General features: G+C 39.6%; 1 protein-coding gene across 1 annotated transcript in view; it reads left to right on the top strand.

Moving 5' to 3' along the window:
- The window catches only part of NELL2 (NEL-like 2 (chicken)), a 139,101-nt gene that overhangs the window by 39,738 nt on the left and 80,619 nt on the right, over positions 1-18,744 (top strand). Inside the window, exons 9-11 of the mRNA XM_010574112.1 lie at positions 9,470-9,561; positions 12,339-12,441; positions 15,487-15,615. Coding sequence (XP_010572414.1) covers positions 9,470-9,561; positions 12,339-12,441; positions 15,487-15,615 — 324 coding nt within the window. The remainder of the gene's footprint in view (positions 1-9,469; positions 9,562-12,338; positions 12,442-15,486; positions 15,616-18,744) is intronic.

The following is an 18,744-nucleotide window of genomic DNA, read 5'->3' as shown; positions in this document are numbered from 1 at the left end:
GTCATTGTCCTGTCAGGCTTCTCTCTCAGGTGTGTCTCTGCACTTCTGGCGAGGCGTTCTGGAGCTCTGACCTAGAGCTGTTGGCACTGTGGGCTATACCTTGTTTCATAGTCAGGATTGTGTCCTGCATACATACCGAGTTACTGATATTTATTCAAGATTTGAAAAATTTTTCTTTTTTCTTTCTCTCAAGATGTTTACTCCTATTGTGTTAGCATTGTTTAACCATTATGGTTGTTTGCTCCTCACATTTATTGTGGAAATACTGAAGTATTCCCCATGTATTGAGGTGATGTGATCACAGGTGGGTTCATTTTCTCAGTCCCAATAAAGTTCACTCTAAGAAAACTAGACTGTTCCACAGGAAAGACAGTACTTGTTCTTGCTGGGACAAGACCCCAAATTTCTTATCTGTCAAGTTTGATCATCATACGTCCACTGTTCCTTTACAATTCTACTAAATATCCATACTAGATCTCTGCAGCTAAAGAAAGCAAGGTCTTTGCTAATAATATATTGAAAACAAATTCAAGAATTTGTCAATGCAAACTGCTGTTTTTCTCTTGGGTTTTCAAGGACTTGAAAAAAATGAAAACCACTGAGAACAGGTTTCATAAAATTCATTAAGCTTTTTCTCTTAATGCCATTTAACCCAGTCCAGTCATTTCTGAGGTTCTTGGTAATGAAACGAATTACAGTTAAAGATGTACCTATTTCTTTTCTGTGCCATTGAAATTGCAGAATTGTACTTTGCCTCGTGCAGGTTTTATGCTAATAGGTGATAATTGAAAATGAAATCTTTTTTTTAACAGTGCTTTCTGATTCTTGGTTTCCATACAAAGGTAGTGGTAGACAAAGGAAAAGGAAAAAAAGTGAGTTGGCTGGCATCAGTAAGATGAAAGTATTGCAGCTCTCCTAGAGACTGGCATACACCACAGCCCCATATAGACAAACACCTGGTTGCACAAGCACGAGAAATCTGAGTCTAATGTCTGGAGAGGTCCCCCTGAAGACAATAGGAGTGTTAACATAGATATAATACATAATTTTTTTTGTATCATCAGTGACTCTGAGGCTTTCCCTCATTCATCTAGTTCCCAAACAAAAAAGGAAAAGGAATAGTCCCATTAACAGTTGGTATGAACTCTAGCTTACTGTTTTTCTGTGACTGGGTTGGAGCATCAACAGATGCACTCTGGAGAAATTAGCTATGACAAAGCAGAATCTGTGAACATCTGTTCCAGCCACTTTTACATTTTTAATTATTTCAAATCCTGAACTGACTTTAGACATGAAGTATTGTGTTGTTTGGGAATGCACAATGGATAATAGTAACTTCTGGCAGCCTTGAGAAACAGGGGTGTGATGTCAGGGGTGCACAGGTTTCTATTTAAAGTTGTCTTTTGAAAAATTCCAACTCTATTGGTAGCACCTGATTTTTTTTTAGATTAGTTTTTGATTAAATGCTATTTGATAATGAATGATGAGAGTGAGTATATAACAAATTTGGAAAGCCCATTTGCATAACTGACTTTAATCAAGATTTCCAAAATGTGTTTACCTTGCTGTCTATGTTAAAAACCTTTCACTGAACTAATGCTAAGGACTTAGCTTAAGAACGTTAAGTAGAGTTCTCTGGAGTGTTTGTGATTACGCCAACTAATCCTGTCATTCCGGCTGAAGTGAGGGAGGAAGATGATGCATCTCGGAAGAGGGACGGGAGGATGGGCAGATTCCTTATGCGGGAACAAAAACGCTTGGAGGAAGAGTTGGGAGGATGAAACCCTGTTCAGTTGCTGGGTGGACCTTGATGCAGGTGCTTGGAAAGAACTGAGATCTAACAACAGCAAGAGATGCGGTGCTCCATCTGTGCACTAATCCGCTCCTGGGAACGTCTAAACACATTAGACCGGCCTGTGCCATAATGCAAATAAGGCATACGTGATTATTACTGTAATATCCAAGTTAACAAGGGGCTGCCATTTGTAGGGGAAGTGAAAGCACTTGGATTAGGGAGGAAAGTAAATACAGTAAAATGGAGCTATGTGATGCCAGGTCACAAGAAGTCGTGCCATCACCATGGAGGCTCGTGCAGTAAAGTCACGGTGCAGAATTTCTAGCTAAAGCGTCTGTGGAAATTGTTCTGGGCCAAGGAGAGTCTGGTTGAGAATGGGAGCATCAGCAGGGTCCCCAACAGTCACTCAGATACGGGCATAGTCTGTGGGTGCTTAAATAATGGGGCAAATTTTTGGAGAAGAAGCTGTTTGGAATCTCTGTGGCTTGGGAGCATGGAAATGTTGCCTCCAAGTGATTTTCACGCAAAGAAATGCCCCATTTACTATTTTGTGGTGAACTGAGTAGTTTTGCTATTTGCACAGGATGTATTTTAAGGCTGTCAAATGAAATGCTGTCAAAATCTCTGAAGGTGCAGCCATTCAGAGGTACTTGCCTTTTATTGAATATGCTCTCACGATCTGTGTCCGCAGAGATTGCAGAAAGCAACCATCTCACTAGTCATGGGCAGAAATGTGTCGTTGAAAGGTATGCATAATTGGTGCATGCTATTTTTGCTTGGCAAATCTGGGCAAAAATATGGGTAGTATCCCAATATGCTTTATTTCTTCCCCCTGCCCTGTTTGAAGTCTCTGTGGAGCAGAGTAAGAGTTACCCCATGTAAAGGGCTGTTGCAGGAGTAGGTGTCCTCCCTCATTGCATCCGTGGGTGGTCTTATGGCATGGCAATGGAGAATGGAACCTGCTTTTTATATAGTAAATTAATGCTGATGGGTGATAACCGTTTACCTCTCAGATTTTAAATAGTGACTCAAAAGGGTGCAGGTCTTTAGCAGTTCTTCATTAGTTCAGAAATTCCCACCACTCAGTCCTAATCAATTAATTGGATTTCATCTTCCATATGGATCCCTGTGACTTGAGGCTTTCTGATGGGTGTATGTGCAAGTTTAAGCATGTCATGAAGTATAAGGTGTTTTAGGGAGGTGTGTATTTATTTTTCTACACTGCACAATTTTCCTCTTAACAAAGTTTTCAGAAAAGCACCTTTTACAGTTATCCCAGCAGTCCAGCTGAGAGAAGGTGGAACTGAAGCAGAAATTTCCCCATCATTAGTAGCTGTCGGAGTTTGATAAAATACCTATTTGCACCTTTACTAAGATACAACTATGTCACTACTGTTGTGAATAGCTTACATAAGGAGTCCATCAAATAATGTCTAATACCACCTTTATGAGGATTAAGTGGGCACGTAATGTTTGCATTGGAGTTCTTTTTGTCTTGCAGACTGTTGTGCTATTTATAAACCTTTAATATAATTGTAATACAGTGGTCATATAATTAATATTAACCTTAATTGCTTTTCTTCTCTTGACACCCTCTAAGGCTTTTGTCTTGGCATTTGATTTTATTGTTTCACATTTTGCTGCAAAAGTTGCTTGAGTATCGGGTGGCCAACATAGTTAATTCAGCATAAAATGGATGGGCATTTTGATCGCTTTGGTCATGTCCAAGTTTTCAAAATCCTATGCTTAGTCCAAAATATTCCAGTTCTGTTTGACAAGCAGAATATGGTTCATTGCTCTAAAGTCAAAGTTATGCATGTCTGTCAGTAGAAATATTTTGGCTGCCATATTTAACCAAGCTAAAGTTGCAGTATGGGTAGCAATAATGCCATTTTTAAGGGAAGCTGACATCAAACACGTTGTCCAGATTGGATCTTTGCTTAACTGGAGACAGCTCCCTTTGTGCAATGTGATGTCTGTTGGCTTTGATTGGTTGCAAGCTCTTTCCCAGACTCCCTGTCCAGCAGCCGACTTTAAAAGTTTTACTTCATCTGTCAGGTCTGTTTGCTTCAGCAAAACAGAGTTTTTAGTCACATTTCGATGTGCTTTTTCAGTGTTCAGATTGCTTTTTTTAGTCTTTAAAGACACCTCAAGGAGCCCTCATTCTAGGGCTCAGATGAATTCTACAGAAGACTTCCCAGCAAGAACACACGGGATAGATGAATTATGTCATTTCCCCATAGTAGTTGATGGAAATACAGGAAACATGAGAAGTAGGTGAAAGAATTTGTAATTTTAGATTGACTCCTTGCCAATGTGACTAAACAGCCTGTTAGTGTTGTTGGAGGTGGCTCACACGGCAGATGCTCTTAAATGATTGTAAAAGTACTGTAGAACAACGAGTTCGTGTTTTCAGTGTAATAGAGACATTTAGCATTTCTGTCTAACAAGAAATAAGATACAAATAGTAATTGATTCCTTATCATTAGGAAAATTCAAAACAGATTTTCTTTTTTTCAGCTGAGGAAGCAGAAGCATATATATGCAGCTTTTTAGCAGTGATTGACTGGAAAAATTAGCAATATATTTTCCAGCTTGAAATCTGGAATAATTTTGAATTGTTGAGGGGAGACGGCATGAAATGAAGCAAGTGTCCAGTCTCACTGACTGCAGTAACAGAGGAACTTGTACTTTCCAGAAAACGAGCAAAGAAATAATGCCCGAATCCCTGCAAAGATAAATGAGAAAGGGTGAGACCAATGCCTAGTAATGGTGTGGCACTTGAGAGAGAAATTAATGAAAGGTGACCATTATCTCTGTGTGTATTTCTAAGGATAAAGCCACACAGAGGTTTTGCACTATGTAAGCTTGCAAAGTAGGATTAATGGGACTTACACAATGCCTAAGCCTCGATCTCTGAAGAGTGGAAAATGTAATCAAGGAGATTCCAAGGAGGAAGTTGGAAAATTAAATGAACAAGACAGAGGGTTTTTTGGTATGCTAATTTTTGGTGGGTTTTTTCCCCCTCACAAACCACCATATGTGAACAAAGAATGCAGCGACATAGACTTAACTACCAGATTTAATTCTTATATGCATAATTGCTGACAAATTTCACAAAACTTCAAGTCACATCTGCCACTCCTAGGGCAGTTATGAATACAAGAAAGTAAAGTGGTTTGAGGACTTCTCCAATGACCCAAACTTTCTGCTTTTCCTTGGTGATGAGTCTGAATCAAAATCAGCTTAGATACCACAGGGAAGTGTACATGCATTTCTCAGAGGACGGCATACACAATCTAGATAGCAAAGGTGATAAATACAGAAGTGAGAAAATGTACTAAATGACATCCTGTGAACTCAGGGAACAGAAGGCAGGAGTTAGCTGGGTCATGGATTTTGCATGGACATTTTAAGAAATGCAGAAGGAAAGTGCCATTTGGAAGCCAGTGGGAAGAAGAAAGGGTTGTGAAACAGAAGTGCTGGTTTGACAAACTGTTGATAATTCACTGAGCGAACGCAACAGCCAGTGGGCTCCTGAGCGATTCCTTTCACTGGTTGAATATGGAGAAGATGCCATGTTATCACAATGTGTTAAATGGTACTACAGGGAATAGTTGTATTATCACTACTCCTGTGTAAATTAATAGTGGGGATATAAGCAGACCTTGCTGATAATCTTGTAATATTTGATCACCTTTTGTATACAAATATATTGAGAGTAGTCAAACTTCCTAGTGGGTTTTGTAGACTACCTGTTTCATCTTCTGAGAAAAACGTGCTTTGAAAAACATATGTTGTTTTAGGTACTGGGGGGATGTGCCGGTTTGATGGCAAGAGGAAATGGTTGATGTAATTCAGCTGTAGATGAAATCCGACATAGGAAATAACTATCGAGTTCTGGCACAACTAATCATCAGGTAATTTCTTGACTGTGACTCAGTCTGTCGAATAAAAGGACTTAGGAAGATGAAAGATGATATGTTTCCCCAGAGACATACCAATCACAAACTAATCACAGTATCCTGGGAAGCATCTAGCCAAGCAGAAATTAAATCCGGACTTTCCAATTACACAATTCTAGTCCAGATGTTCATGTTGTTGAAATATCTTTATTTCTAAAGGAAAATAAAGATGTGAAACACCACCATCATGGGATGTGTACTGGCTGTGACAGTTGCTGTCAGGAGGCAGGAGAAATGTTCTGTTCCACACTGCCTGGGATGTGGATCCCGCTGTCTTAGGAGGAAAGTGGGACAGAAGAAAATTGGTAGCTTTGTCTTTCTAGAAATCTTTCCAAGTGTGCTCAGTGCTCACCTAACTGGACAACCTTGGAGTAAAAGTTTTTAGAAGCCTCCAGGTAGCTTGATGAAAATGTGCCCTTTGCTGTCTGGCAGGATGCCTCCTCTGTGGGCAGCGGAAGAGCGGGCTGGCAAGGGAACAGGGAAGAGACAGAAGCATTTATGGGAGTATTGGAGAAGAAAAGACAGTGTGCACTGGCAAACTTAGACCATTACTAAACCCACTGGTATCTGTCTTGTTAAATAAATGTGAAGCAAGTGGTACTGGCATAGATGAAGTGGCCCACGTGATTTTTGTAAGCTCATTTGGCTCAATTAGCGTAGATAAGAAGAGAAAAACTAAGTGATAGTGCTCGGAATTAGAGCTTCAGAGTGTACCTTAGTTCTTGCTGCATTTTAATGGAAGGAGCTGCCCAAATATGGTGGAATCCTTCATGTTTTAGAGAACACTAGTAGGAAAGAAATAATCCAGGTACTGTTGATTTTGAAGACGTTTAAGAAGAAATGTCCCTTTTGAATGTGGTCAATGAGAGCAGCAGTCCATAAGAAGACATGCCTGGGCTTGTGTTCAGATTATTCAGGTTAACAGGGTTTCAATTTAGTTTTTCAATTGGCCATTTATTGTTTGTTGGGTTTTCTCGCTTTTCTTAAACATAGTTGGGTCGTTCTGTATAGGCAGGTCCCTGATACCTGGGGGCATTATAACCTTGCTGACAAAGCCACAGCAAAATCCAGTACCTGGAAATGTTTATTTAGGGGAATTCAATGAAAGAGATGTAATTTTCTTAGCTGCATGATGGCCAGGTGTTGTGGTTGTGGAGGTGGAGATGCGAGCGTCTGTGATTCACTGCTTGAAACTTCTGGGACCCACACAAGCAAGTGTCTTTAAAGATGCACTCTGCCTTTGAGAAACAATCTTCGAGTGTATGAAGACACAAGGGAAAGGGGCAAGGTCTGTCTAGGCAGAGCTGTCTCTCACAGCCCCAGAATCTGTAAGGTTTTCTTTTTTCCAAGGCTTTGTGGAGAAGACTTGATTTTCTTGCTGAAAGCAAGTGTTTGCGATACTGCTTCCTTGCATTACGATGGTTTCATGTGCCAAGAATTCTGAAGGTTGTTGGTGGAGTCAAGAAATAACTTCGTGATTTCACACTAGGCTGGATGTGTTCTTTGCTGTGTACATTATTTTCTAAGTTTTTTTCTGAAGAATCAGAGGTTTGTCGCCATTGGTAAGGTGACTGGATTCAGTGGACTACGCTTTGAGGTAATATGGATACTGGATAATTTGTTATTTATTTTTTTTTTAAGATGCCTGGGTGGTCTTATTCATTTGTTAAGTGTATTTTGGCTTCAGGAGAGTGTTTTCTTCCAAGACAGAATGACGGTGATTTTGATGTCTTTTGTCTTCCCTGTGAACAGGCATAGTCTGCCTGTTGGAAACATGAGGATGTTATCAGTCCGTTGCCATTGTGTGGTCCTCAGGCATTGCCATACTTCGTTTTTCCTGTCACATGTAGTTCTTAGAAGCTTGAAATGTATGGAGCAAGGGAAAGGGCTTAATATATGAGTATTTCAGTTTAGTGTCATGGCCTGTAATACATAGGAGATGATATATATGACTGGATGATTGCCTTGTCCTGTCCAGATGCAAGATCTGCTAGTCCTCGGTAAAGATTTAGATAGATTTTTTTTTCCACATACTTCCTTCCAGAAGAGCTTGTTTTCTGGGAGAGGAGAGAGGCACTGTATTGAGCTTTTCTGACTCTTTGTGACCTTTCTTTGTGGATGTTGTACAAACTTTCTCATTCTGTTAGCCCTAGGACTCTCTCCTGTGGCTCTTTTCTGTACTTTCTTTATTAAGTCTGACTGCAAACTCTGCTATTCATGGGATTCGGAATGTTGCAACGTGCTGTGATATTACTTCTTGAAAGTGCTATGCAGGCCTATATCACACAAGATACTTTATATTTTATTTGGTATAACACATATTTTGGAATTTGAAAAAAGCTTTTTTGTCACTATGGCCATCACATCTTTTTCAACAACAGTTCCAAGAGTTGTCTTTTTGCATGCTGACAAAGTAGTAAGTTTGTAAAATCAAGGAGCTGCAAGTTAAAAAAAAGAAAAAGTAAAGGAGAATTGAAAATAACAGCAGTAATGGTAATTAATATAGGTCATGCAATAAAAACTCTTGTACTTTTAGATATTTTAAAATTGTCTACAAATTGTTGTCTATTTAAACAGAATAGATAAATCTCTGTGAATGAATTGTAGTATAATTGATTTACATCTCCAAATCAATGATTAGCAAATTACACCTCTAACATGTAATCTAGAACTTGAAAGCGGTAACCTACTCCTGTTATTTCATGATTATGCTTACTTGATGAGCCTTGACTGTGTCCTAAGCAACAGAGACAGACATCCGATTTTCTATACCTAGCAGTTACATTACTTAGCCTTTATACTTTGCATAATGTAATTGCAGTAATGGACCCATTAAAAAAAAAAAAAGTAAGACAGTTTGCTGTGAAGATATTTTCTGTAACCCTTAAATACCAAATAGGAACTTTAGTGAGCAATCCGGTATGAGCTGTGTCAGCACGCTGCTGTAAAACCCAGTACTGCCAGGGCACAGGAGTGGCACCAGCCTGGGTTATGGTATAACAAACACCCATCCAAGGGGAGTCATTTTGTCATTTGATCGTTGGAGACTTGATCCTATTCTGTTGGTGAGAAGAGAAAAAAAAAAAAAAAGCAGTCACTGAAGGTCAGTTCCTGTACAATAAAATTAATGTGCTCTGATATACTTCAGCAGTAATGGTAAATAACCGGGATAATCAAGATACAAATATGTAGTGTTTAAATAACTGTGGGGGGTGATGAAACACCAAAGGGCTGTGATAACAAATGAATAGGTGGCTTCAGTGATCACCCTTCATCGTGCAACATCCTTATTCAAGAAACTGATTATCTATTAATGCCACTCACACTGCTCTCTCAGCTCCATTTTCCTTGTCGCCCCTGACCTGTGTTGCAGGCAGTCATAGCTCCCTTGGCGTGACCCGAGACACGTCTCTTCTGCCCTCTCAGTAGCTATCTGTGCTCCACAGCGCTTCAACAGCCTCTACCTTCTACTTATGTGTGCTTTTCTGGTTCTTTTGTGGTTTTTTTTTTCCTTCCTCTCTGATTTTTTTTTTTTTCTTGTGATATCCAGAGTCCTACAGGTGGGTTTAGAATATTCTTGCAGCTGATTCAATCTTTTTATTTTGAAATGCAGTTATCTTTAAGAAAATGTATCAACCCTATAAGCAGAGTACTAACACTTTTTTACAAAATCATTGTGTTTTTTCTTTTTATTTATTTTCTCCTGAAGCGGTGTGCATATTTGAAGGCAGAACCTACTTTGAAGGACAAAGAGAAACTGTGTATTCAAGCTCAGGGGACTGTGTTCTGTTTGAGTGCAAGGTAAGAATACTGTTGATGGGAAAAATATTTCTTGCATGTTAGAAATATCAAAGTCCCACTGAAAGAAACTCTTGAAATACAGACAGGTCTACCTTAGGAAGTGGCAACAGAAAAGGCATCTAAGGGGTCCTGTGTTTATTTTGTCTTACTGAGTTCCACATCAAATTTTGCAAATAAATTTACTTTGCATAGCTACAAGCTTTGATTACGCAGCTTGACAATCAAGCTGCATTCTTTCCTCCTTAGGTATCGTCTCCATCATCAGTAATAAAAACTCAGCAGACTACCTTATGCTTCCATTGGCACATGTGCAATGTTATTGTTCAAAATTATGTGCTCAGGTATGAGAGGTGCACAAATGTGATGGGGCCATAATTTGAAATTCAGGATAATTCTTAGAGGAAAAGCTAGATGAAAAAGAAAGAAAAGAGCTGGCACACCAGGTGTCTGGTATTTCTAGTGATGGAAATGAGGCAGGGTCGTTGTTTTATTTGTAAACAGAAATTGCCTGATGTTGAGTCAGTCTTGTCCTGCTGCACGGACAGAGTTGCTCTTCAGGCACAAATGCACTTTAAGGGCAAAATATACGCCAGGGACCCCAGGGTTGAGAATCACACAAACTGCTGCCGTGGGTCCTGCTTTGCCTCTGCGGGGGAGGGATGGGGAGGAATTCCCTCCGGTTAGAGAGCTGTGTCCTTCGGGGTGGAGTTGAAAACCTGAGGACACACTTCTAGGGCAGTGAAAGAGAGGAGAACAACTCCTCTGGCCATGCTGCAGCTATCTATCGGACCAGTTTCTGGAAATCTCAAAACTTTTTCATACAGCTATGAAAAAGTGTGTTTTACAAAGTAGAACCGAGGACTGTTGTCCTCCTGCTGTTGATTTTAATCTTTGTGAGCTTAATTCCTGGAGTAGGTGCTTTGAAACCCTTTTGAGAAAGGAAAGGAGAAGCTGACCAGAAATAATTTTGAATTCAGTCGTATGCTTTTCAGGACTGTGAGCTCGTATTTTTAACATGACACCTGGGACATGAATTTGGTGATTAGTCAATGGATATAATTAACAACCATCAAAAGTTATGTGGTGGTGCCTCGTGTTTCTTGCAGCTGGCAAGTACAATATTGTGAGAACAAAATGTCGCTGTTGGCTCTGCTGGTCTGCATTTTGTTGATTATACTTGTTTGCTGGTGGGCTGCCTGACTGTCCTGGTAGAAATATTAAGCAGCAACTTTGGCTGATTCAAATGCTGCTTTTTCAAGGACCGAAGTACATACAGTTTCTGCTGAACAGCCTTGCGAATGATAATTCGGAGCAGAAAACCTACATACTGTGAACTGTATTGGTCAGTTAGGTAGTCATAGGTGGGCGCTGTTTTATTACTACCAGAGTTCTCATAAAAGAACATGTTAATGACTCCAGCTCCAAGGTGTCTTAATAGGAATGGCACAAGTACTGATTTCGTGCTTGAAGGCTTATGATGGTGTTATCAAGGCAATATCGGGAATTTCTTCTTTTTGTCTGCTTGTAATTTTAAACATAATTTTTTGTTTTGTTTGGCTGCTGCAGTTGTGCCTGCTATAAGCACACACTTTTCTGTTTGAATATTATAAAACAAGTGAATGAAAAATTCTCTTCCAAATTAGAGTTTGTAAAAGAATTAAATGCAATCCAGGCTACTTTAATTGATATTATTTCTATCAAAGGTTGGGATTGTTTTTCTTTATTTTGTAGTGTTGCTGGGTTTTGCTTGTCCTGGTGTACAACACATCTGTGGCTGGTTTGCTTTACTGTATTATCAGGTTAGGGTTGGTTTCTCTGTCAAGATTATTTAAAGTAAAGTTTGAGCAGTAATTTTGATATTGGCCATTGTGTTCATGTTTCATCTTTATATTTCATGCTTTAAGAGGATTTATAATTAAATGCTAGACCCAAAATAATAATACATGCAATAGCATATGCATTATTTTAGGCACTTTTCTTGCATGCAGACCCAAAAGGGTCCTGTGTTCAGTGAGCTCGTATTTTTACTAGATTGCTGATTTTAAGGCAGATGCCTCTGAGGAACATGTTGTTTGCCTTGTTTTCTGTCTTTGCCTTATCATGACTAGAGCACTGCAAGACACATTAATTAGGGCCCAAGGGAGCCTAAAGGTGGTACGTCTGCACTAACTGTATTGCTAAGGCAGGCATTTCGTGTGGACATACTGCGATGATTGTGTGTGACCTGCACTGAGTGCCTGAAGATGTTCAGAAACCATCTTGGCGTTGGACATTTCCAGAAGCCTGATCCAAACTTAGCTGAGAAACCCTCTCTTTCCTAATAGGGAGTCAGTGCCAGTTTCCTTCAGCGTTACTACCACAGCGTTGAGATCAGAGATGTTCAAGTTTGATTTTACTTGCTGTATAAATAAAAAGCTGCTTTAGAGTATTTGTAATGAGCACCCTTGATTCTGGAATCTGCTGCCTCAGTTTTTTGAGAAATAATTGTTACGCTTTCAGGCATAATTTTAAGAGAAACTTCTGAGGCAAGTTGATTGATAGCTAAGATAAGAATGAGAGCTATTGCCACGCTTTTGCTTGCTTGAGAAGTTTTGAGTATAGGGGAGTTCCTGATGCTTTTATTGTGCTACGTTGTCCTTTCAAATGGTTCCGAAGGTACCTGGAGTTTGGTGGAGGTAGTTTTTTGCTTGTGCATTATAATGCTAAAACTCCACTAAAGTTATCATTTATCTTTATTTCTTATCTCACGATATTAATCAGTTACCTCAATTTAACAGGACCACAAAATGCAGCGTATTCCAAAGGACAGTTGTACAGCTTTGAACTGCCCAGAATCTCAACAAATCCCCTTATCTCACAGTTGCTGCAAAATCTGTAAAGGTAAGGTAATAGTGGGATATATAAGCTCAGCGTAATTCTCCATTCCTATAGTTTATATAGACTTTTTTCTGATTGTTTTGAATAGGATATGCATGATAATCACTGTAAATATTGGGAAACTGAATAGATAACACCTGCATCATGACATCTGAAAATTGTTTGTAAAATGTCTAATAGTGTAAATTCTGTGAAACGTGTTTGTGTGTTTCATTCTAGCCAAAAATGGGTGAAAAGTCAAAGAAATTATATACATAATTAGTGATTTTCTACTCTTCACTCACTCCAGCGTCCAAACAAAATGAGACTGGAGAAATGTCCGTGTTCACCAGCATCTTTCTGAGATGCTTTGAGATGTCTCTTTCAGAGAACTGTTCATGCTATGCAGTTGTTTGAAGACTGGAGTGACTTGTTTACCTGTTTGGGGTTGTAGTCTGCAACTAGAAGCAGAAGCTTTGGGAAGTATTTTTGTATGCTGCGCACCTTTTTATGTTACATCCAGCCTGATCCCTACCAAAGGAGAGAGGTGCAGGAAGCGCTCTGTGTCTTGAGCCCACTCTTTTGATCTGGACTAATACCGGTATCTTCAAAGCTATGAGCAGTTGCATCTTCAAGTGGCTACACCTGTTTCTCTACAGCTAAATAAGATAAATTGATACCTGGCATGAAAGAAGATGTTAGACTCTTGGGCTGATTTTAGGTATACTTCAGCTGAAAAGAAAAGTGCAGCTATAGTTGTTTCTGTGCTACTCAGTGCAAACACAAAGGATATGACTAATCACATCAAGCAGAGAGATAAGAAAGTAGAGGAAAAGAACTTAAGAGAAGTTGATAGGTCTTGAAGTCTATCACAATCAAAAAGGATTTTTTAAATGATAATTTCCTATAAAGTCTTCAGTGGCTTAGAGAAAATAATTCTGTGTTTCTTGTGCCTGGTATAGCTAGAAAATTTTAATATATGTTGGATGAGTGCTTCCTGAACATTTTCAATCCTCCCTGAACCACGCTAGCTTGGCCTCTCATAAGCTACAGAGCTTATTCTTTAAACAAGAAGCTGCTGTATGCTATTATTCAGCAGCATGTATTTTGTTTATTAATACAGTTGATAAAAAACTGTTGAGAGTCTTAAGGATAACCAAAAAATCAGTAGAAAAGCCCTCACCCTTTCTGGATGACATGTATATTCCTAGTTATTTAATGTCAAAATCTGATACAAGCCAATCCAGGCCAGGAAAGCCAAAAATAAGACTGTTGCTTTGTCATTAACTCAGGCTTCGATGAGGAAGACAACAAAAAGGCAAAGAGAAGATGTTGCCATGGCCAGAGGTTGCTCTTGACACACACACACTTCTGCTGTCGTCAATGAGTATTGAAGACCCTCTAACATTAGTAAAAGTGTAGAGCTTTTTGCTTCTTAATGTCCTGAGTTAGGTAACAGCACTGTGGTAGCTACGGTGAATTATAATATTTAAGTAACATTACCTAAGTGTATCTCTAGGTTACAGTGAGGCAATCCACAGCAGAAAAGAAAGAGAGAAAGAAAAACATCAGCCTCTCATATCATAGTAGGTCTGTGATGTTTGCATCATGACCGTGTCACTGGGTCTCAGTGGTAAAACATTCTGCCTTTACGGGTTCTTCTGTTTCTCTTGTCTTGTCTTGCTTGGTTTGTGTTGCTTAATGCTGTTCATGAGCTGCCCAAGTGCAAAACACTTCTCTGACCTGAGCTCCAAGCAGACTTTGCCGTTGTCCTGCTTGAAGTGCTCATTTAACTTAGCTCTGTGGAGTTGGGGTGGAAGCTCTTTCACAGCAAAATATGAAGCAGAAGCCAGGTGGAGTGATAAAAGCAATAATCTTTACTGCCAACAAATACTTGTTTGTTGTTTTGTAAGCTGCCTGTGTTGCAGCCTGGTTCCAGCTTGCATTCTGGAGCTGTTGCTGTTACACTGCTCCTGGTCCCCTGAACCTGACCCACCTTCCCCAGTTCTTCTGCGGGAGGTTTTGAGAGAAGAAAGTGGTTATTGGAAAACAACAGTGAAGTACTGCTGCTTGATCAATTCTAATGCTTCAGTTAAAGAAGAAAACTAAACAAATGAAATTATTGAGAAAACAATGAGGGAGACAAGCTCCACACCTTTACAGACAGACGTGGAAATTGTGGAAGCTTCAAGTCAGTTACTGCAACCAGCTTGAATTCAGCATAATAAAGGATGATTTAATGATGTTCAGCAACATAGCAGCATTAGATTTCATGAGAGCAAACAGAAGGAATTTAAAAAAACCTACGGAGTTGAAAGGTCCAATCTAAATTTTCCAGCCTGGAAAAGAACTTCAGAATCTTAAAAATTTGTAATTAAGGTGCAATGGAAAATGGTCACACTCAGGAAAAATGGAAGGGAAAAAACAGGAAAATAGGAAGTAGGGATGGCTAAAATGTGAGATTTTAAAAATAAATTTCTCTGACATGGAAAGAATGATGTAATCAGGGAAGAGTATTCAGTCAGTGGAGCTTGAAAAGAAGAGATAAGGGGAAGAGAAAAGCAAAGCAGGTCAGTGTTAATCAAAGACTTTTGGTTAAATGTGGAAGGATTTTACAAACACACCTGGGAACAAAAAGCGCTAGGAAAAAAAGTAATACCACTAGTAAACGAGCTACTGAGTGCCTGAGCTATTCAGCTCTTTTATAAATGTCCAAACAAAAAAAGAAAAAGAAAATAAAGAAAAATACATAATTAAGAAGTGCCCTGTAAAACTCCTTAACAATGACAAGGAGACAGTAAGGGGATTTAAGCAAGCTTCCTATCCAGCTGCCTCAGATCAATGCCATAACCTGAAATTGAATCGAAGACCTAGAGACAGTCTGTTCTTGTGGCCTTTACTACTCCTTTCATCCATTTCATGCTTGGTACAATTTATTTTTCTATATCTCATGGACAATAGAAAGGTATTCTTTGACCTAACTGAGAAAAAGATAGGACTGTCTTTGACAGGGATGTTTTGTAATCCCTGGATTCTTTTTAACCCTCAATCATATTTGTTTCTGTACAGGCCATGACTTTTGCACTGAAGGACATAACTGTATGGAGCATTCTGTCTGCCGAAACCTAGATGACAGAGCTGTCTGTAGCTGCCGAGATGGCTTCCGAGCCCTTCGAGAGGACAATGCCTACTGTGAAGGTAATACTTGTATAGATGCTTAGCTCCGCTCTATAGATTACTGTGGGATGAATGTATTGATTCATGAGTTGTCAGAGGGATAGGCCTATTAAATACAATGAATTAGGTATGCACCTTATTAATCAACTAAAGTGATTATCTCTCCAGTTAAGTTCTTTAAAAAAAGAAAAAAAATCTGATCAGTGATGAAGTGGCAAGTTAGTATGGCTGAGGTCTTTAATTAGAAACATGCTTCCACAGGAAAGTTTTCCTTTTTTTTTCTGTGGTGTTCAGATACTCAGGCAACCTAAAAGTCAACCATTTGAATAGCTTATTAGTATAACATTTAGTTTCTCTTTTCACAACTGCCTCTTCCCATTCTGTCTCCCCAGGAAGTAAGTAAATGCTATAGACTAGGTACTAGTATTGTTAGTCAAACTGACTAATGATTTATTATTTGAGCTACTCTTTTTTGTATCAGGGAGCCACAAGCTAGTTAATCAGAAGAGAAGCCTCTATAATTTGTGTCTTTACAATCTAGCGTAATCCTGTGAAAAAAAAACCCATCCCCACTCCAGTAGTGAGACCCCAAGTCCTCTGCACAATCTCTTAGCTTTTGTGCTAACTGTTGCTCTTCCTCATGAAAACCCCAATTCTGCAAACACATAATACTAGTGTACTATCAGGGCATTCTTACCGTAAACTTAAGTGTTGGCAGCAGGATGGCCTTTGACTAATAAGCAGTTTGGTTCAGATTTAGCCTGCTAAATTGAAAGTCAAACATCTGTGAGTAGAGTCTACAGTACTTTGCAGTCCAACCTAATACCTGGATTGTTCTCTGGCAATGCGCAATTAAATGGGATGAATCAAAGCCTTTTAAGACTGTTCCTTTGGCTGAACTGCAAAAGTTAATGCCTGCAGCTTACTTGAGTTAGTAGCTGCATTAACATCAGCGGGAATGCTCATCTGTAGATGTAGATTTGAGAGTCCATGACTTTTCAGGAAAGGAGCATATAATTAATTCAGCTTCGCATACCTCTCTGCTTAATGTTTACGGTAAGCCTGCTGATGGAAGCCTGTTTTGAGAAGTAGAACTAAAAATCAGGCAGAAACAAATCCCTTGCCCCTCGTCATGTCCCAGCAGGCATCTGACATCAGGACCTGCAGTAGAGCTTGTTCTGTGTTGCAGCATCAGCCACGTTTTATCCCATAGTCCCTGAAGATTCTGCCAAGGCTTACGCTGCAGATCCGCATTTCTGGGAACTCATCAGCCATTTCCTATTCGAGTGGGTCACTGGAGCAGTGGAGTTATGGTGAAATCAGGTGCTTTAAGAAGGTTTTTTTTCTGCGGCGCTGCTGAATGAAAGCAGAAAAACAAGTTATGCTCTCTTAGTGATCTCCACATTACTCCAATTAGAGTCTGTTGCTATGTGTGGAACTTGCCAGGCATGTCGTAAGCAAAAAACAAAAGAAGCTTTTTGATCAGCATTGGTGGTGAAATATTTAGTTGAGGACACAGTAGATCATCGTATGTGAGACTGATGCAATTCGTATTGTAAGTGGATTTACCAGTTTGTGCAGTGCCTGAATTCAGTATGATGACTTTTTGAGAAGATTTCTTGGCCTGATTGCTTCTGCATGGGCAAATGACATTGTTTCTGGGTGGTAATTATCAATCTGCTTAAGTGCTTTCAAAAAACTTGCATAAGCGAATAAAAGTTTGGGACACATTATTTACATAAAAAAAAAATTTTACATATTCCTATGTTTGGATGCATTAAAGTCCCTCTTAAAAATGTGTATGATTTAGGGTCCGGTCCAGGAGCAACTTGCTCACATTGAAGATAGCGGATTCCCATTAGGAAGACGTGCCCACGTGAGCAAAGCTTCTAAGATTGGGTCCCTGCCAGATGAGGTTCTCCCAGCTGAGGGCAAAGCTAACCCAGCAGGCAGAACAGCCCAGTTTTGCTGTTCGTTATGTACCGTAGCTGCAGCGTAGGCACCACGCTTGAACTATGCACTCTTGGTTCACGGGTCCAGACCTGGCCTTGGCTGGCCATCCCTGACTGAGTGTTCAGGTCATAATGCTGGAAGGAGGGAAAATGAAGTTACAGATTGAAACTTTAGGATTGTTTTTGTGGAAGAGGAAGGTCAGGGGACCGAAATACCTGTGTTTCTTCAGAGTTGTGCTTTCAGTATTGTAACGCTTTTCCCAGCCCCAAAGTCTCTTTGAGCACTGAGTTTTTTATTTCTCAAAAGCAGCTCTTACCTTAATATTAAACAATGTAATAGCAAAGGGCACAACAGCAATAGTTTAACACCAAGTCTTTTTCGAGTCCTGTCCCTCATCTTGAAAGGCTGGAATGGTCCCAACCTCCCTTTCTCAGCACATACCCTTTCTTCGCTGTGCCATTATTGTGGCTTTAATTACGAGCAATGCCAAGTGTAGAAATGTTGAGTTAACACAAAGCCTTTCAGAGAAGGCTTTTTGTAATGGCTGGAGCCCATGGGTATGATAGCAGTTTCTATGTTCGCACTGCACAAACTTCAAATGTACTGCAGAAGTGGATGTAATTGATTCTGTGTTAGAGCCAAACTTCACTAAATACAATCCTGATTTGTGTCTCAGCACTGTCAAAATTCAAAGAATAAACAGAAGTAATGATGCTCCCATTGATGGAACTTCTCCTTTAAGGTAGAAGAACAAAAATATTCAAAGCTGGTTTCATTGTGGGTCTGGAAAAGCTGCATAAATTTCATCTGAATGATGGAAGAGTTTGGCTTCTGTCCTAGAAAGAACCGGTGCTTTTCCAAGATACCTCTAGATACTGTTACGGTGGATACCTTTCTGTTTTATAATAATAATATTTGTTAATATTTATGTCACAGTTAGCTTTCCCTTGGAGGACTGTTTAAAGCAATATTTAAAGAGTTGGGATTTTTCATTTTTGTGCTGTAAGCCTTATTGCAAGTACTCTGAAATCTATTTTCTGCCTCAGGTTGTTATGCAGTTTGAGATACCTTGTGGGCAGGTTGGGTGTGGATTATGCTGTGCTGCCCAGGTATAGGTACTTTTGAATATAGCGTCCGTGGTGTACAGCCTACCTACCATCAGTGTTTTACAAAAGCAGATGTTCTGATGAAGTGTAA

Source organism: Haliaeetus leucocephalus, unplaced genomic scaffold, assembly GCF_000737465.1.
Source record: "Haliaeetus leucocephalus isolate CR32 unplaced genomic scaffold, Haliaeetus_leucocephalus-4.0 Scaffold406, whole genome shotgun sequence".
Taxonomy (NCBI): domain Eukaryota; kingdom Metazoa; phylum Chordata; class Aves; order Accipitriformes; family Accipitridae; genus Haliaeetus; species Haliaeetus leucocephalus.
This window is presented reverse-complemented; position numbering and strand designations above follow the sequence as displayed.